At 40.1% G+C, this 20,847-nt stretch overlaps 2 protein-coding genes across 13 annotated transcripts in view; one reads left to right on the forward strand and one right to left on the reverse strand.

Annotated features, from left to right (window-relative positions):
- ELP1 (elongator acetyltransferase complex subunit 1) overlaps positions 1 to 15,348 on the reverse strand; it is a 90,940-nt gene extending 75,592 nt beyond the window's left edge. The window contains exons 1-6 of one of the 2 annotated variants that reach the window (XM_074196752.1): positions 15,244 to 15,348; positions 9,198 to 9,360; positions 6,001 to 6,153; positions 2,027 to 2,108; positions 1,074 to 1,154; positions 198 to 283 (exon numbers count right to left, since the gene is read on the reverse strand). In XM_074196752.1, the coding sequence (XP_074052853.1) occupies positions 198 to 283; positions 1,074 to 1,154; positions 2,027 to 2,108; positions 6,001 to 6,153; positions 9,198 to 9,347 (552 nt within the window). In that variant the 5' untranslated portion in view covers positions 9,348 to 9,360; positions 15,244 to 15,348. Of the gene's footprint in view, positions 1 to 197; positions 284 to 1,073; positions 1,155 to 2,026; positions 2,109 to 6,000; positions 6,154 to 9,197; positions 9,361 to 15,243 lie in introns of those variants that run through there. The other variant, XM_074196750.1, reaches the window with a different exon arrangement.
- Positions 15,349 to 19,612: 4,264 nt separating this feature from the next.
- ABITRAM (actin binding transcription modulator) overlaps positions 19,613 to 20,847 on the forward strand; it is a 181,352-nt gene continuing 180,117 nt past the window's right edge. For 5 of the 11 annotated variants that reach the window (XR_012470786.1, XR_012470787.1, XM_074196762.1 and 2 more), the window contains exons 1-2: positions 19,613 to 19,758; positions 20,227 to 20,278. Coding sequence is in view for 4 of the 11 variants with exons in the window: in XM_074196762.1 (XP_074052863.1) it covers positions 19,680 to 19,758; positions 20,227 to 20,278 (131 nt within the window). In the remaining 7 variants the exon portion in view is untranslated. The remainder of the gene's footprint in view (positions 19,759 to 20,226; positions 20,279 to 20,847) is intronic. The other 6 variants (XR_012470783.1, XR_012470784.1, XR_012470782.1 and 3 more) reach the window with 3 other exon arrangements.

Consider the following 20,847-nt stretch of genomic DNA (forward strand, 5'->3'; position numbering starts at 1 on the left):
TGTTGGATACTTTGGATTTTCATAAAATATTTATATATTTGTTAATCAAATCTGTTACCACTTCTAGAAATTCACTCTTTTGGGTCTAATCAGACCACTTCAATTAAAGAAATAACTTAGAAAGGAAGTCACCTTTGAAGTTCATAACAGTCATCCACTTAACTGAGATACATTAGCAAACTGAAGAAAAGGATTACCATGTGTTTGCGATGTGCAGCTTGTTTTCCTTCTGATCCATGGAACTGAGTCTCTTTTTTACCCCATCCAACAGTGATAAATTTGCCTAGAGAATAAATTTGAAAATAAGAAAGATAAAACAAGCCAAATAAATTACAACAGAAATTTCCATTATTTTACTTCTAAGCTATTAAACAGCAATTATTTGAGTTTTTAGAGTTCTCATTTAACAGATCCAAAATGATTCATTTGAAATACTTTGTTTCTTAATATGCATATCTACTATTCTTTTTTTTAAGGTTTTTTTTTTTTGCAAGGCAAATGGGGTTAAGTGGCTTGCCCAAGGCCACACAGCTAGGTAATTATTAAGTGTCTGAGACCAGATTTGAACCCAGGTACTCCTGAATCCAGGGCTGGTGCTTTATCCACTGTGCCACCTAGCCACCCCCACATATCTACTATTCTTTAAAACAATTTTAGAGATTCATCTAACAATTAGGTCAGTAATCTTATCTCACTTCTTAAGTGAGCATTTTTAAATATGATGTATCCATGAATACTGGAAAAAATAAAAATGAATTTTATCATTTTTAAGCTTTCAACTAAAAAACTTTAATTCAATTTTATTTTCAGCTCCAAATTTTTACCCCCTTTGGACTTCTGCCCAAGAAACGAACTGTGAGTGTTCTCTTGGGTAGGGGTAAATGAGGAGATAAGTTTCTGAAGAGGGACTCTATCTCCAAGTCATTCACTCATGTCTGTAAGCACAAGCTCAGTCATCAATCTGCTATTAATCTACCATACACAATTATTTGCTTATAATACAGCTAAGTCATTATTGCCCATCTTTAAAACCATTAGATCAAATGGCATTTCAAATTTAGACTTGCACTTACTTTCTCCAAAATCGTCTTGATGGATTTGCCTCTCCATGATTGGTTCAAAGTCTTTGGTCATCAAAATTAAGGTCTGTTGGCCTTTGAGGTAAAAGAAAAAAAAATGCTTTGTTTCCCAAGTTTTTGCTATTCCCTAAAGACAATAATCATTCCCCAAAGAAAATGTTTAGTCCTCAAAAGGATAGGGAACTAGATCTATGATTTCATACTAAAACATAGCACCACCAAGTGAAGAGATTAAAAAAAAGGTAATCAAGATGTTTAGAGAATCTCCAAGTTAGCATGTGCCAGAGGTGAGACTGAAGCCAGTTCATTCTGACTCTGAAGTTGGTCCTCTATCCATTATAGTAAGCTTTCTTTCATCAGAATCAAACTATATTCTAAGATTTCCTTTCATTCATTAGCTTGTCAGTGCTAGAGCTCATATGTATACCTGGGTGCACATGCTGGCTCTCATTCCTGTAATTACATCAGGAATCACAATTCTGTTTCATGAATATCAACTACTATTACTTTTCATGAAACAATACTAAGGATACCAGTAATATACTGTTACAGATAAAATTACACAGGGGGATACAGACAGATATGAAAGGGAAAAACAGAACTTAAAAAAACTTGTTGATAAGGGTATCTCATTCTGGCATCTCTAAATGCCTAGATATGAAATACTGAACTGGTCATGGAGGATTAAGCCTCAAACTGCACCCTACATTCTCATGCTCTCAAATATTTTATGACCTTGCTTTCCTTTTCCATAAACTAAGAAAATAAGGTTTTAGCACCACATTGTGCTATAAGCTCTAAAGACACAAATGGGATTCCTGCTAGACTATGATGCTAAAGTCTTCCTTTTGATATATAGTTTTTAATGATACCACTTGAAGGTCCCAAGTGACTGAGTCAGAATATTTTATGAGGGTGAATGTAGGTTAAAACTGTGACAATTCAACCTGTAACAAGAAGAACGAGTTCCTGGTCTGGACTCCAACTCATGACAGACAAACCACTGGCAACATTCCCAACACACTCCAGCTGAAAAACACAGGGGAAAAGAAAGATGAAATGAAATTCAAGTGATCAGAAACTGGGAACAATAGAGTGCTTGTTTCAGTTTCCTAGCCCTGAATCAAGACAACAAGAAAAAAACCCTTAAAAGTCCTTACCCAATCTTTTTTTTTAAAGTAATAATGCAATCTGTTCAAACTGACTCCTATCTTTATGAGCTAATTTTAAAAGCTCTTCATTCTAGCTCAATAGTATTTACTGAACCTTGTACACAGTATTATTGGTCTCCTGCCTCCCTGAAGATGTTTTTCGCTCATTCCTGGGATGTTCTATTCTTAATCTCAGCCTCTTAAAAACCCTAAATCTCCACAAGCCATGGCTCAGATGATACTTCTTACAAAAGGCTTTGCCTAATTTCATGCCAATCCCAATAGTCAGGGCCCTTTCCCAACTCAAAACCAATCATCTTGGTTTCCTTGTAAATTTTCTTTTGTTTTCTGCTGTCTACTTTAACTTTATTCCCCACCCCACCCCACCCCCTTCCCTAAGAGGGCTATAATTAAGCTTGAAGATATGTACATGTACACACACACACACACAATATACATATATATAACCTACGCACATATATATGTATATGCATATATATATACCCCTACATTTATACATAGATATCTATAATAATATATACTTACATGCACAAATACATTCATATGCATATATGTAAGACTGTAATATGCTTATTTTCACTAATCCTGTTTCTTTAAAGGTAGATAATAACTTGCTTCATATGGTTAAGTTTTTCCATATTTTTCTAAATCCACCACTTTATCATTTCCTACACTACAACCTTATAATGCCTAGTTATTTTAAATAGTCTAAATAGATTAAGATTGTTGACATATAGTGTGGCCTCCCTAGTTTTCTCTTTTGATTAAATCTGGTTTAGCTTTAACTGACATCATGATTACTACCTCTGCTTTTTTTATATAAGATACTTGTGATCTTTATTTTATGTTTGTGTGTGTATCTCTTGTTTTATATATATATATATATAATTTTTTATTTCCTGAAAGCAACATATTACTATATTCAAATTTTTATCTAGTTATTTGTTTCTATTTTATGAGTAAATTCATCCAATTCACATTCTAAGTTATAATTACTTATGTTTATTTTTCTCCTTCCCTTCCTATTTTCTTCCCTATCCTTCTCACTTCTCTGCTTTACTTCTACCTACTACCCTTGCCCTATTCCTTAACCTACACCCCCTCAAAGAATTCCTCCCTTATCCTCTCCTGCTATTTCCTTTTGTTCTGTCTGAATTTAGACTTATATCCTTCCAGATATATATGTTGTTTCTTTTTATCCCATTCTCATTAATCTACACCCTTCTATACCCCCCATCTTATTCTTCACCTTCTAACTCAGTACCTTCCCTATCCCCTTATTCCTTTCTGACTTTAGAAGACTTTTATACCATTCTAGATATATTTGAACTGTTACCCCTTTAACCTATTCCCAATTAGAATAGGCTTCTGAAGCTACATGCCCTTCTCCCCATCAATTATAACTCCTTTGCATCAGTTCTTCCTCTTGCACCTCATCTGTATAATTACTCTTTTATCTTTTCCTAGGCCATTTTTTTCTTTTTTCCCCTCCTAAAACATTTTACTCAACCCTAGTCCAATCTTTTTTTTAACTATTCAATTACTAATAACAATCTTAGACAGTTTATAGTTCCACATAAAAAAAGTAAAAAGTTTGTCCCTATCGAATCCCTTGTAATTAATCTTTGATACTTAACATATTTCTCTTGGATCTTGTATATCAAATTTTCTATTAAGCTTAGTTTTTTTGCAACAAAATCCTGAAAATCTGGCAATTCATTGAATGATCATTTTTTTCTATTAGGATTATACTTAATATTGCTGAATATAATATTTTTGGCTACAACACCAGACAGAGTTCTTTTGCTCTTCAATAAATAGCATACCAAGATCTGCAATCTTTTAATGTAGCTTCTGCTAGGTCTTGTGAATTTCTAATTATGTTTCTGTTGTATTTGAATTGTTCTTTCGTGTTGTTCATATTGTTCTAACTTTAATGAGAGGATTTTAGAATTTGGCTATAATATTCCTGTAGGTTTTCCTACTAGGATCTCTTTCAGTTTGGTGATAGGTGGCTTTTTCCTATTTTGTTCTAACACTGCAGGAAAATTTTCTTTAATTATTTCTTGTATGACTGTATCAAGATTCTTTTTTAGTTGCAAGGGAATGGGGTTAAGTGGCTTGCCCAAGACCACCCGGCTAGGTATTATTTTTCTTTTTGATCTGTTCTCCAGATCAGTTGTTTTTCTTATATTTCACATTCTCTTCTCTTTTTTCATTCTTTATATTGTGTTTTATCAGTTTTTTTGATTCTTAAAACTTTACTGTCTACTTACTCAATTCCAATTTTCAAGGATTTATTTTCTTCCTTAAGATTCTAAATTCATGGGCGGCTAGGTGGCGCAGTGGATAAAGCACAGGCCCTGGAGTCAGGAGTACCTTGGGTTCAAATCCGGTCTCAGACACTTAATAATTACCTAGCTGTGTGGCCTGGGCAAGCCACTTAACCAAGGAAGAAAAAGATTCTAAATTCATAGGGGCAGTTAGGTGGCACAGTGGATAGAGCACCGGTCCTGGAGTCAGGAGGACCTGAGTTCAAATCAGGCCTCAGGCACTTAATATAATTACCTAGCTGTGTGGCCTTGGGCAAGTCACTTAACCCCATTGTTACCAAAAAAAAAATCTAAATTAACTAGCTCATAATTTCCTACACCACAGCAATATTCAAACCTTATACTGTCTAGTTTTAAATAGTCTAAAAAATAGATTCATATAGATGACATATAGTATGGTCTCCCTTTCTTGTTAATTGACTTTCTTTTCATAATCTTCTTTGTCTTGGTAGTTCTTTTTTTTTTTAATTTTCCTTACTTTCTCTTATTTTAAAGTCTTTTTTTGGGTTCTTCTATGAATTCTTTTCGACAGATAACCATTTGACCTTTGGGGTAGGAGAGACTTTTTTTTTTTGCTTCAGTTTTCTTCTCTGAAGATGAACCCCAGTCTTCTCTATTCTTATACCAATAGTCCACAACTGGGTTCTTTCTCCTTTACCTAATCATTATTTTTAGCAGCTTGTTATTATATTCACCTCTAGTCCTGGGGGTGGGGATGGTGCCTCTAGCCTCAGGTCCTTTCTCCTGTAATCTTTTGGAGTTTTGTCCTGGGCCAAATCTCTGCACTTCTTCCCCCCTCCAAGCCACAACTGAGTTCTTCATCACACTATACTGGAAATGCTCTTTACTCCCTGTGAACTTTCCAGTGGCTATAATCTTCAGCTCTCTACTGTGGCCTAGAAGTGAGACCAATAATTCAGTTCTCCTGTAAGTGCCCTCAGGCAGTAGCACTCCCATGCCATTGCTTCTGCATTCCCTGGGTGTGTGCTGGTCCCTTCTCGTCTGGGATCATGTCTGGGCAGCCCAGCTAGGCCTGGCATCCCTTGCCAATAAAGGTTCCCTCATTCTTCCCCCTATCAGATAGATAGCCAACTCCCAACACACTGTTAGGGAGGTGAAAATCCTTGTGCCCAAGGCCGAGGCTACCTCTCTCAACAGAGTTACACCCAGGGATCACCTTACTGTTTTGGGGTGCTAACCTGAAAGTGTTTGCATTTCACTAAAGCTCAATCTCCATCCTGGGTCTTTCTTCAGAGCCTCTCCATTGTCCCAGGAGAACGACAGTTTTGCCCCAACTCTTATTTTGCCTTGGAGGAAATCTGGAGAGCTGGGGAATTTACTGACTTACTCTACTATCTTCCCAGAATTCTTTCTCTCTAACCCATTAATCTTAATACTGTGTAACACTGATTTTACCTGACTAGTGCTGAGGTTACAGAGCAGAACATCTCCTGCAGCTGTGGCCACACATACAGACTCCTGATCGAGCAGGTCCTGGACCCCCACGATGCAGCCACTGCCATCCTCTGGCAGAAAGCCCTCGGATGCCAAGGAAATCTCACAGGTTACCTTTGACCCAGAGGAAAAAAATGAGAAAATCAAGGTTATCCAAACAGCACAGAGCACACAAATCATAAAATAATGTTTAATGGGTTTAAAAGAAAACAGAAGTTTTGTAAAATGCTTTCAACTAGGAAAATTTTAAAGCTCTATATAATAAAGATTCAATGAGATCTACTTAGAAAGATGATAAGCTAATGGTAATACACTCTGTCTTCAAATTGGGTAAAAGCTGAAATATAAAGACTAAATGCTCACCTCCTGAATGACAGAAAGGATGATGGAAAGAGAGAATACATTAAAAGGATTTCTACTTTTTCAAACCAATCCTATTTATTCTAGGCAGGAATTGCATTCTGAGTATTCAGATATCTTCATTGAGTTCAAGTCAATAGGTTCAGCCAAATTACAACATAGGGAAATAAAAGAAAAGCCATGATAAACAGGAGAGGTGCTACAGAACTGAAGATGGGCAAATGTTCCATTTTTTTGAAGTCAAAAAGTATATGATTTAAGCTGTAAAATGATGGCCCTGATTAAATTCCAAGTAAAATTCTAGAATCTATCATTAAACTAATGTTTCATCAATATTCAGAAAAAAAGAGGTGTTTGGGGACAGCTAGGTGGTCCAGTGAATAGAGCACCAATCCTGGAGTCGGGAGAACCCAAGTTCAAATTCAGCCTCAGACACTTAATAATGGTCTAGCTGTCTGATCTTGGACAAGTCACTTAACCCCATTTCCTTAAAAATAAACAAAATATAAAAAATATGTGATTGTTGTGTCCATCAACAACCTCATTCCCTTTCTTGGGGAGAGTTATTAAACTAAAAGATCCAAGGAATGCTGTAAATATAACAAATATGAATTTCATCAGGAAATTTGGACAAGGAACAGCTAGGTGGTACAGTGGATAGAGTACCGGCCCTGGAGTCAGGAGTACCTGAGTTCAAATCCAGCCTCAGACACTTAATAATTACCCAGCTGTGCGGCCTTGGGCAAGCCATTTAACTCCATTGCCTTGCAAAAACCTAAAAAACAAACAAAAGAAAATAAAAAAGAAATTTGCACAAAATATCTAACACTATCCCTGGGGGGAAAAAACAGATATGCTGTAAATGACAATGTTTGAGTATACTTACAACTAACTGAATCCCAAACTGGCCCCAAAGGGTAGTGATTAATGAATCTGTGTAAATTTGAGGAGCTTTGTAGAGGAGATTTATAGAGAAGTGCCATATGGTTCTGATGGTTTTTCTCTTTCAAATTTTCATCACTGACTTTTAGGGAGGCATAGATAACATGCAGTTAAGTCAGTAAGTTGGTATGAAACCTAGAAGGATAACTAATATAGTATATGATAGAATTAGAATCTCAAAAGCCCTAGAAGGCTAGAATAACAATTTAGTTAAAAATAAAGACCTACTACTTGGACTTTTAAAAATTAACAGCATACTACAGAATGGAGGTAATAAATATAGGGAAGAACTTATGTGAAAAGGATTTTGGGGATGTTAGTAGAGGTTGAGCTTAGTTTAAGTGTGTTATGACAGATTAAAAAAAAAAACTAACATGACTTTAGGCTGCCCTAGAAGAAATATAGTATCCAGAACAAAGCAGGTAAATGCCCTACAGTACTACTGCCCAGAACACAGCTAGATGATATCTGTTTAAATGAAAAGCAGTTTAGGAATGGATAAGCCAAAAAATGTCCAGAAGACGATCAGGATGCTACATGAAGGGCTGGTTAAAGGAACTAAATAATTTTAACTAAAAATGGGAAGATAAAGAGAAAGTTGGTGACTGTCTTCAAGTATGTGAAGGGTAGTCAAATGGAAGCCTTGTTCCACTTCATTTCAGATGATAGTTCTAGGAACAACAGTGGAGGCTGTAGAAAGGATTTTTAACTAAATAACAAAGGTAAATTTTTTTTTTAACCAAACTGGTCCTATCCAAAAGCAAAATGAACTACCTGGCAAGACTATTCAGGAAAGGTTGTACTACATGGCTCCTGAGGTCTCTTCCACCTCAGAAATACTAAGGTTTTGATTTTAATTATTCAAAAACTATAAGCAGTGATTCTAAAACTAAAGTGAACACCAGTACTTCGATAGCTGTTTGTAAGAGTGGTATGGTGTGGGGAGGGAATGGGTTTTAATAGTTCCTTTCAGTTTGTTTGCATTTTCTTTTTTAGATAACATTGTTTCTTTCCAATGAAACCCCCTCCAAGGAACAAGAAAAGCAAATCAATGGCTAGTTCTGAAAATACATGCCTTATAACAAGATGGTGTTCCACTATTTCTCTTCTGAGGCAAGAGACATATTTTACCATCACACCTCAATTCTAGCAGTTCCTGAAATAATTTTGGGACTTTACAAGCCCTCAGAAAGCAAAACCCAAATTTATATTAATATATCAAAGGTATAAGCTATTTCACTCAACAATTCAAGCAACGAGTCATCTCTAATATGCACCTATAACATCAATAAACAAAAAGATTGATGTCTATTCTCCCACCCCATTAAAGTTCTTTTAGAATATCAAACAAAAGAAAAACATGTTAAGAACATGTTAACTCAAAACATGTTAAGAATATATAACATAGGGGCGGCTAGGTGGCGCAGTGGATAAAGCACCGGCCCTGGAGTCAGGAGTACCTGGGTTCAAATCCGGTCTCAGGCACTTAATTACCTAGCAGTATGGCCTTGGGCAAGCCACTTAACCCCATTTGCCTTGCAAAAAAAAAAAACACACCTAAAAAAAAGAATATATAATAACATAGATGAGTATTCATTCAATGGAAATGGAACACTGATTACATATATACCAATACATATATACATTTACATATCTTAGGCTAAATTTCTGCCAACTAGTCTATAGAAAACAGAAAGAGATCATGACTCAAAATAAATCAGTAGGGATTTTTCATGAAAGGAAGACTGAAAACCATACAGTTAAAATGATGCCACTGGAACCTACTTAGAGGAAATTTAGAAGAACTAGCAAAAGGCTATGACAAGATGACATAAAATTTTCACACAGTGACTTACTTCTCTTGCAATAGGATCCACTTCTATAAGCCCATATCCTGAGCCAATGAGCAGTGTCCCCTGATCAGTGCGAAGGGAAAAGCACTGGGGTTTCCCAAGAGTCTGAATATCCTTGAATTCCAAGGTCCGAAGTAACTTGAGGTTGCGCATGATGAATGTACAGCTGTTGAGAGAAATAAACCTTCAAATTTAAGCAACATTCAATCAAAAAAGGAAAATGAAAGTTTAAGTTACAAAATTTATGAGAAAATAGTTATCAGAAGAAAGGATTAGAAAAGATTATCAGGCAATCACAATACTTAATGCACAGATCTCTCTCTCATTATATGGAAGCATACAGCAGAGGGTCAAGAACTGAAATATATTTCTGACTGCCATTTAAAACAAGCAAATTTGTGAATTTCATATTTCTTTTCTTTAGCACTGAAAAAAAATTCTGGATACTTCAAATAATGGAAACATGAAAGCACCCAAAAGCTTATTTTTATCTACAGATTATTATCATTAATATAATCTATGTATTATCAAATGAGTGACAAAACATATGCTCTTATATAAAAGAAAACAAAATTATCTGCATGACCTTGAGCAAATCACTTAATTTCTCTATAAAAGGAAAAATGTTGGACCTAATGACTTCCAAGATAATTTCCAGGTAAAATCTATTATCCCAAATTCTCAAATTATGCTGAACAAGAAGCATTATAAAATTACTACTATGAAAAATGTCTTAGAGAGTTCAATGACCCCATAAAAAGTTGTTTAAAATAATTAGATCCTCCTAGTGAGCATTTTTTCAGTCCAATACTATGAAAAAATTCCAAAAGACTGCCATATAAACTTTTTTGAATTGATATAAATCAATCTTTATGACTTCAAATTTAAAACTTAATTAAATAACAGTAAATTTTTTGTATAGATCACTTTAATGCTGGTAGTTAAAGAACAGTAGAAAGTTCTAAATTGATGTCAGAAGTGAATAGCAAGCACTAGAATCTCAATAGTTTTAAGATTTCAAAATATTTATCCCATTTGTTCATTGCAAATAAGCAAATGATTCACTTCTTACATGTATCCAAAATCTAATCAAGATTATTCCCATTTATCCTCTTTTTCTCAAGTTTCCTACCTCCTTCCTATTCCCCATATTTACTACAGACAACAATTTCCTATTTCCCTGAGAAAATTCAGAACCATCTGACAAAAAGCTTATTCACATACCCTCCCTGCCCCCTCATGTTCTTGGCACTTCTCAACATTGCCAACCACATTAAGAAGCCTAATAATCTTTCTGACTGTACCCTTGTTCCTATCCCCTTCCTACTACTTCCAGAACACTGGATGGATTTCTTTTATTAGTTCCCTCTTAAGACACTTGGATACATCATTTGACTTCAATTGGTCTCAGTCTTCTCATCTGTAAAATGCAGATAATAATAGTGTCTAAACTCCTACAGCTATTGTAACAATCCAATGGGACCGTAGAGTGCTGGCCCAGTCTGGCACACAGTAGGTACTGTATAAATACTGGCTACTTTCATTATTATTACAAGCTTACAATCACTTTGGCCTCTCCAAACCTTTAAATTGTTTCTCTGACAACTGTACTCTAAACCAGAAACTGATCCATCTTTCATCCCTTCTCACTGCCAAATTTCTTAAAATCAAAAATTTCTAAACACTTTCCATAACTATCCACTTCTTCATTCCTTGTTTTGTTTTTTTCCTCAATGCCTTGCTATCGAACTCTTCCTCGTCCATATCATCACTTGCTCCACAGTTAAGAACAGCCTACTAATTGTCAAATCAAAAGGCTTTTCTTTGGTCCTCCACTACCTCTCTGTAACATTTCCTAAATGACTTGCTCCTTCTAGTGTGTGTGGGGGGGAACAATTCTGGCAGTTTGGCAAAATTTATAGAACAATATTTTTTAATTTAATAAAAATCCAAAGGATTATGAAGAAAACTAGTATTACTGAAGTTCACTGACCCTAGAGGTTAAGAACTCTTGTTCTAAAGGTTATAGAGCCCATCACAGAGATGTAACTAAAGTACTCCACACAGAATCAGGAAGCAGCATGGTCAAATACTACCTACTGTGGAGTGGGGTGGGGGGCTCATTGTAAAATCCCTGGCATGTCACTTCTCTGAAGCTGTGTTTCCTTACCTGCCAAATAGGGATAGCTGCAGTATCTACCTCTCTTGGCTTTATGAGACAAACAGATAATAACAATGTGGGTAGAAATCTTTGTAAAATCTAATGAGCTATATAAATATTATTATCCTTCACTTCAGAGAAAGCACATTCCTTTGGTTTTTATTTGGTCCAATATTTCTTATCTAAACCCCTGCTATTTGCCCTTTTTTCTTCTCTATCTCTTCAGGAAAGTGCTCCAGAAAGTTCTATCCCTGAACCTCTTTTATTTTCTCTCAGGTATCCTATCAATTCTCATACTTTTAACTAGCATCTCTTTGATGGAGAACATCACTAAAAATAAACTGGATGATTTTGATTACATTAAATTAAAAAGCTTTTGCACAGACAAAACCGTTGTAACCAAGATCAAAAGAAAGGTAGTAAACTGGGAAACAATCTCTACACAACTAGTATTTCTGACAAAGGACCCATTTCTAAAATATAGAGAACTGAGTCAAATTAAAAAGCTATTCCTCAATTGACAGATGGTCAAAGGATATGCAAAGGCAATTTACAAATGAGATCAAAGGGATCCATAGTCATATGAAAAATTGCTCTAAATCATTACTTATTAGAGAAATGCAAATCAAAGCTTCTCTGAGGTACTACCTTACACCTCTCAGACTGGCCAATATGACCAGAAAGGATAATGATCATTGTTGGAAGGGCTGTGGAAAATCTGGGACACTAATACATTGTTGGTGGAGATGCAAATTCATCCAACCTTTCTGGGGAACAGCCTGGAACTATGCTCAAAGGGCCACAAAAATGTACATACCCTTTGATCCAAGCAATACCACTACTGGGTCTATACCCTGAAGAGATTATCAAAAAGGGTAAAAACATCACTTGAACACTACTGTTCTATTAGAAACCAGAAGGGACAGGAATTCATGGAAGCCTGGAGGGATTTGCATGAACTGATGCTGAGCAAGATGAGCAGAACCAGAAAAACACTGTACACCCTAACAGCAACATGGGGGTGATGATCAACCTTGATGGACTTGCTCATTCCATCAGTGCAACAATCAGGGACAATTTGGGACTGTCTGCAATGGAGAGTGCCATCTGTATCAGAGAAAGAACTGTGGAGTTTGAACAAAGACCAAGGGCTATGACCTTTAATTTAGAAAAAAAATCTTATTATCTGATCTTGTTATCTCTTATACTTTATGTTTCTTCCTTAAGGATATGATTTCTCTCTCATCACACTCAATTTGGATCAATGTACAGCATGGAAACAATTTAGAGACGGACAAGTTGCTTTTTGTGGGGGTGGGGTGGAGGGAGGGAAGTAAAATTGGGAGAAAAATTGTAAAACTCAAAATAAATAAAATCTTAAAAAAACCCAAACTATCATCTCTTTGCAGATATCTCCTAAATTCATATAATCCCGATGCAGTTTCTTTCCTGAGCTCAAGATCTAGATCTTTAATTTCCTATAAGACACCTCAGCATATCCAAAACTAAAATCATTATCTTTCACTTGAAATCTGCATCTCCCTCTAACTTAAACATCTATTATGTCAATTCCAGTATTTCATGTTCAGAACTTTATCTCAAAATATTTCTTCTCCTTAACTTCACATCCAACTACTTAATCCATCAAATCTATTTTGTTGGCATGTCTTGAGTTAGGTATTATCTATTCCATGATAAAATGAACAACAAAACAATAAAACTCTTTTTTTCTTTTTTCTCCTCTAATGCTGCTGTGATAGGAAATGTATACAGATCCTGCTGAAGCTTTCAATAGTTATAATAAACTACTTGCAAATTTACCTATATATCCAGCTTCTCTTCTTCTTTCATCTAGTTTGAATGACCAAAGTATAATTTTTAACCTGGGCTAAATTAGTGGCAAGATATGGGCTACAATTCACGAATCAATCAATGGTCTTTAAGTGGTATATGGATGGTAACCATTCTCCTCCATTCTCATCATCAACTACCTTATTTTCATTCAGATTCTTAACATCATTCATCAAGAAATTTGTCAACAGTTTCCTAAATGGATTCCAACCTCCAGTCTTTTTTTTTGCAAGGCAATGGATTTAAGTGACTTGCCCAAGGTCACATAGCTAAGCTACTATTAAGTGTCTGAGACTGAATTTGATGTCAGGTCTTCCTGACTCCAGGGACAGTGCTCTATCTACTGGGCCACCTAGCTGTCCTCCTCCCATCCATTCTTAAAAAGTTCTCTCAAATTAATCTCTCTACACCACAACTGTGACCATTTATCCCCTCACTGAAAATCTACAGTAGTTTCTCTCACTGCCTATAAAATAAAATCTAAATTCTTTAGGAAGTCATTTTAGACTTCATTAGATCTGTTCCAAACTATCTTTCTAATTAGAAAGATGATTATGATGCACAAGTGCTGGACCTGGTCATGTTCTAGCTATGTGAAAATGACAAAAGACTTAACCTCAACAGGCTTCAGTTTCCACATCTTCAAAAAGAACAGAAGACATGTGAGTGCTTACCTCATAGAACTGTGACATTCAAAAGAGATAATGAATGTAAAGCACTCTGTTAAGTTCTGTCAGCTGTTATTATGAGGACCTGCTGGGAAGATCATGGATTTGGAGATGGAAAGGACCTTAGAGGCTGCCTAGTCTGACCCAAATGGGGCTGGGGCCTCCATTTGAATTTGACTTTTTTTTTTTAGTTTTTTTGCAAGGCAAATGGGATTAAGTGGCTTGCCCAAGGCCACACAGCTAGGTAATTATTAAAGTGTCTGAGGCTGGATTTGAACTCAGGTACTCCTGACTTCAGGACGGGTCCTCTGTCCACTGTGCCACCTAGCTGCCACTTGATTGACTATTAAATCACATACTGACTCTTCTGCCCCTGAGATGCCCTGATAATGAAGAGTGAAGAAAGGGGATGCCTTTTCTTCATTCACTCAACACACTTAATGTGACTAATGCTTCCTAAATATTTCTTTACAGCTCTATATTCCTTCCTCTACTCTAGAATCCAGCATTAGTACAGTGCCATGACTGACTTTGGAGGTGGCTAAAGAAACTGAAATTTGGGGAGATTAAGTAACTTGCTCATGTCAAGGAGGGAGTGTCAGGTAGGAAACTTGGCTCTGGAGCCAGTAAGCTCTAGACACTGTTCCATTACTTTCCCTTAAAACACCCTTCACTCAAGGTTTCCTAACAATCTCTTCCCCTGATTCATTCCCCTCTCTCCTTCTGTCTTTCCCCTAATTCAGATAGTTCAAATCCTATCCATCCAGGGTCCAGCTCAGATGCCACCTCCTCTACGAAGTCCTCTTTAATCAATCAACAGCCATTTAATATAAGTGATTAATACAAAATAGAGGCAAAAAGAGGCAGAAGATAGTCCCCTCTCTCCCCTCCGGGAGTCTACCTAAGGGGAAGACAACCTGCCACCCGAGGGAATTAAGGAACCCCAGAGAAGGCGCCGTAGTGAAGGGCCTTGGGAGTCCCCTTCCATCCCCGGCTCCGCCCCCGGGGGGTCGGCGCGGGGAGCGCACTGCGCATGCTCCTCTCTGCCACCAGCCTGCCAGCGCCGGGAAGGCCGGGGGTGCCCACCTCCATGCCGCCCGCGCCTGGCTCGCAGCAAACGGGAAGAGGCGGAGGAAGGAATCGCGGAATGGCGCGGCCCGGGGGACAGAGGATCCATCAGCAGCTAGTGGAGGTTGGGGTCGCATGTGGCGCAGCTTCCGAGGGGCTCCCCGGCACGCCCGGGCAGTCTGAGTCCCTTCCTGCGGCGGGCTCGCGCCAGGAGCAGTGGGCAGGCGGGGCTGGGGCGCCCCGAGCGCACTCATTCTGCCTCGGGATCCCCGTGCCCCCCCCAAACGACGCGCGCGTTTACCTGCGGCCGCTCTCTGGCTGCAGCAGTGCTTGGCGCCACGCTCACGCCTTCGCCCGGCGCACCCTGCAGAGCCGCGCGCCTCCCGCGCCTCGCGCCCTGACGCGCAGGCGCCGGCCCGCGCGCGCGCCCGCTCACACCCGTCTGCCTCCTGATTTCCGGTGGGCGAGCACGCGCGGCAGTTCCGCCGCGTTCCCTGGGTCCGCGAAGGGTGCACGTGGAGCGGTGGAGGCTGGAGGCCCTGGGAGAAGGGGGCGGGTGGAGGGGGAGGGAGACCCGCGCGCCCGCCCGGCCCCGGGGTGACCACGGGGAGGCGCACGTGACGACAACACAGCCCCGTGACGGTGTCCTATACACGTGACGACTTCAAGGGAAAGGGCGGCCGCATTAAAGAGCAGCGAGCTAAGCGGGGCTCCGCCCCACACACTGAACCCGCATACGGATCTACCTTCTGTTGTATTAGCACAGAAGCTCCTGGGGATGGGACCGAGGAGGACCCCCCCCCCCCCGAAGGCATGCAGCCTCTTCCGGCCGCGTCAACCGGTTCTGCTTCTGAAGTTGGCTGGGAGATCTAGGTTACATCGCGTTGTAAAATCTCCCGCCCCTCCCCCCATCCAATCAGATCATCAGGTGCCAAGCATCCCATCAGATCATCAGGTGCCAATCAGATCATCAGGTAGCCAAGCATCCAATCTGATCATCGGTTGCCAAGCATCCAATCAGATCATCAGGTGCCAAGCATCCCATCAGATCATCAGGTGCCAATCAGATCATCAGGTAGCCAAGCATCCAATCTGATCATCAGTTGCCAAGCATCCCATCAGATCATCAGGTGCCAAGCATCCCATCAGATCATCAGGTAGACAAGCATCCCATCAGATCATCAGGTGCCAAGCATCCCATCAGATCATCAGGTAGACAAGCATCCCATCAGATCATCAGGTGCCAAGCATCCCATCAGATCATCAGGTAGACAAGCATCCCATCAGATCATCAGGTGCCAAGCATCCAATCATATCATCAGGTGCCAAGCATCCCATCAGATCATCAGGTGCCAAGCATCCAATCAGATCATCAGGTGCCAAGCATCCCATCAGATCATCAGGTGCCAAGCATCCAATCAGATCATCAGGTAGACAAGCATCCCATCAGATCATCAGGTGCCAATCATCCAATCAGATCATCAGGTGCCAAGCATCCCATCAGATCATCAGGTAGACAAGTGTCCCATCAGATCATCAGGTGCCAATCATCCCATCAGATCATCAGGTGCCAAGCATCCAATCAGATCATCAGGTAGCCAAGCATCCCATCAGATCATCAGGTGCCAAGTATCCAATCTGATAATCAGGTGCCAAGCATCCCATCAGATAATCAGGTAGCCAAGCTATGGGTGGGTTTACAACATCCAGGAGTCATCTAGGACTTTTTCCATTCCACATTACCAATATCTAGATCTGGGCCTCCTTGGTTCTCTGAGAACTGTTAGAAAAGCTTAATATGAGCTTCTAAGTTCTCACTCACCATCCTTCTCCCCTCCCCACCAGCTGCTCCTACACTCAACACTTGTTGTTAGGTGGTATCCAACTCGAAGGAATCAAGACACACCAAGAGTTTTCTTGGCAAATACACGGGAGTGGTTGGCCATTTCCTTCTCCATTTTGCAGATGAAGAATTGAGGCAAATAGATTAAGTGACTTGCTTGGTCTCACACTGCTTGTAAGTGCTGGGATTTGACCTTAGATTTTCCTAACTTGGATCTGGAGTGCTATCCAGTTGCCCAACTCAGCTCTTAATAGTAATCAAAGGGGGGCGGCTAGGTGGCACAATGGATAGAGCACCAGATATGAATCAGGACAACTGGAGATACCTGAGATATAAATAGAAAAAGTACAGATAGCCCCCTGCCCTTAAGGAATTCACTTAATAGGAGAGGAAAAATATCTAAAGGTTTCAGCTAGATGCAGTTACAAAGCTGATTTAATATCATTTCTATAGGCAAAAACCATATCGTGTATATTTTTATATTCTTTTGAGATTTGCCCAGTGAGGGGCAGCTTGGTGGGGTAGTGGATAGAACACCGGCCCTGAGTACAAATGCAGCCTCAGACTCTTAATAATTACCCAGCTGCATGACCTGGGGCAAGTCACTTAACCCTATTGCCTTGCACCCCCCCAACAAAACCATATCAGTCTCTGATTTTGAACCAGCAATTGCTTCTCTGGATGGCAGCAGTGGGAGCTAGACTGAAAGTAGGGCTGGTAGTGTAGGGTACGAAGTTATTCCCAGAGTTCTTGGGTTCAGTGTCCTGGGTTTCTCTAAACATTAAAGCCCATAAGGGTGGCTAGGTGGCATAGTGGATAAAGCACTGGCCCTGGAGTCAGGAGTACCTGGGTTCAAATCCGATCTCAGACACTTAATAAATACCTAGCTGTGTGGCCTTGGGCAAGCCACTTAACCCCATTTGCCTTGCAAAAACCTAAAAAAAACAAAACATTAAAGCCCATGGTTGTCCAGGCTTGTTGAATGTGTCTGGACCATGTTGCCACCTGTCTCTGTCTCTGTCTCTGTCTCTGTCTCTCTCTCTCTCTCTCTCTCTCTCTCTCTCTCTCTCTCTCTTGGAACCTTGCTGCTTTAGCTAGATTGTCTTTGGCCTAGAGATAGTATTTGATCAGTAATCAGTGAGGAGGACACTGGCACCTCCACTGGGGTGGCTTCCTTAGATGCCAGCTACAGGGTCTGGGCTGCAAGCAGAGATGTTGGTGTAGTGGAGGGGTGGTGCTATTAGTGGCAATTGGTCAGCAGCTAGTGAATATATCTTACCTTTCTTACTAAAGAGTACTTTCCTTGAATCTGTCAGCAAAATTTAAGTGTCTACTATGTGCCAAGGGTTACAAAGAAAGGTAAAGAACAAACAGTCCTGCTCTAAAGCATGATATACAAATGTATATAACTGTATATAGATAAAATATATAATATATAATAATAAATATATAATAGACATATATAATAAGATAAATGTATATAGACATTTTATATGAAATAAAATGAGTAGTTTCAGAGAAACTGGGACTTTAGCCGAGACCTGAAGGAAGCCAAAGAAGCCAGAAGGGAGAGCATTTCAGGCATAGGTGAACAGCTCCTGCAAATAGATGAAGCCAAGAGATTAAGCTAGGAACAGTCAGAAGACCATTACCACTAAATCACACTACACATGAATATGTTGTAAGAAGACTGGAAAGGGGGCAGGCATGTAAATTAGGAAGACTTAGAATGCCAAACACAAGATTTATATTTGATCCTTGGATACTGAGGAACCATTGGAGTGTATTGAATGAGGGAGGGGTTGATTATAGGACGATCAATTTGTTTTTTTTCCTGTAAATTGTTTTTTATTATTTATTTTAGACATTCTTTTCAAATTTTAAGTTCCAAAGTCTCTCCCTCCTTTTTACCCCTCTCCTAACCCATGGAGAAGGCAAACAATATGGTGCAATCATGACAGACATAGTTCCATATAAAGAATTAAGTGAGAAAATTGTACTTCAATTAGCACTCAAGAGTTAATACCAAGAAATGGGATATAGTATAAATAAAGGGAGGTGGGGACCACTGAGACTATCTGTATGTAACTGCTGGAGTGATGGGGAATCTTACTGGGATCCCTTTAAAGGATCTGGGCATATGCTCTGGGCCTCCTTTTTGTTTTTGTACTTAAAAGATTTTATTTTGAGTTTTACAATTTTTCCCCTAATCTTACTTCCTCCCCCACCCCTCACAGAAGGCAATTTGCCATCTTTACGTTGTTTCCATGGTATACATTGATCCAAGTTGAATGTGATGAGAGGGAAACCATATCCTTAACGAAGAAAAATAAAGTATAAGATTGCAAGATCCCTAAATTAAAGGGAATAGTCCTTGGACTTTGTTCAAACTCTACAGTTGTTTCTCTGGATACAGATGGTATTCTCCATTGCAGACAGACCCAAATTGTCCCTGATTCGTGCACTGATGGAATGAGCGAGTCCATCAAGGTTGATCATTGCCCCCATGTTGTATTGTACAGTGTTTTTCTGGTTCTGCTCATCTCACTCAGCATCAGTTCATGCAAATCCCTCCAGGCTTCCCTGAATTCCCATCCCTCCTGGTTTCTAATAGAACAATAGTGTTCCATGACATACATATACCACAGTTTGCTAAGCCGTTCCCCAATTGAAGGACATTCACGTGATTCCTCCTCTGTCTTTAATAGGCGCCCCTCCACTAGCACCCAAGAACCCCGGATAAGGGGCTGAACCAGCGCCCTCACGGGCTGCCGCAGGGGGCGCTGGCGCACGCACGAGGCCCGCTGCGCGCGCAGGCCGGCGCTCCCGCGTGCTAGGCCGGAAGTGCGTGGCGAGGCGCCGGGAGGCGGAGCTGGCCGGAGGCGGAGCTGGCCATGGCGGCCGATGCCGGCGGCCCCGCTCCCGCCACCCCCTCGCTGGTGGATCGCTACTTCACCCGCTGGTACAAGGCCGGTAGGTAGGAGCCCCGGCCGAGCCCCGCCCCGGAGGGGGTCCGTGTGGCCGTGGGCCCAGCCCTGGGGTTTCTAATGTATCCGAAAGTCAAAGTCCATGGCCGGAGCCACGGGGGCGTGCGGTGGGGGAGGGGACGCGTCCCGGAGCCCCCGAGGCCGGGGCTCGCAGCCTTCCTTCCTCATGGGCTCTCCCCCCGCCCACACCCTGCCGGTGTGGGAGAACGAGGAAGGCCTCCACCCCGGCCCTTACAGCATTTGTTATTAAATAGCCTGTTTTCAGTGTTGATGCTTTCTATTGCTGTTTTGGGAGCCAAAAGAAACTGAGGCACTGTACAGTGGGCCTGCGCCTGTTACCTGTGTTCGGAGATCGCGTGCCTTCCACATGATGGGCGGCTTCTTCAGGAGACTTAGGTTATAGCAAGCATTAATTTAGCAACTGTGACAGACTTCTTTCTCCTGTACTTCCTAGATGTGAAGGGAAAGCCATGCGAGGATCACTGTATATTGCAGCACTCTAACAGGCAAGTGAATCTATTAAGTTTATTTTAATAATTGAAAAATTGATACTATTTGAACATAATAATAATAAATAACAATAGTAGTAATGTATATTTTTATATTCTTTTAAGATTTGCCCAGTGAGGGGCAGAACACCGGCCCTGAGTACAAATGCAACCTCAGACTCTTAATAATTACCCAGCTGCATGACCTGGGACAAGTCACTTAACCCTATTGCCTTGCACCCCCCCCCCAACAAAAAAGATTTGCTAAGTATTTTTTCTCAAAAAACCTTAGGGGGCAGCTAGGAGGCTCAGTGGATAGAGCACGTGCCTTGGAGTCAGGAGTACTACCTGAGTTATAATCCGGCCTCGGACACTTAAGAATTACCTAGTTGTGTGGCCTTTGGGCAAGCCACTTTAACCCCATTGCCTTGCAAAAATCTAAAAAAAAAAAAAAAAAAAGATGAAACCTTATGAGACAAGTAGTACAATTATGCAATTTCCATTTTATAGCTGAGAAAGGTCAAGTATCATGTTCAGACTTTTGTAGTCAAAATCTGTGGGATTGTGATAATTCATTTACATGTAGC

Source organism: Macrotis lagotis, chromosome 8 (assembly GCF_037893015.1).
Source record: "Macrotis lagotis isolate mMagLag1 chromosome 8, bilby.v1.9.chrom.fasta, whole genome shotgun sequence".
Classification (NCBI taxonomy): domain Eukaryota; kingdom Metazoa; phylum Chordata; class Mammalia; order Peramelemorphia; family Peramelidae; genus Macrotis; species Macrotis lagotis.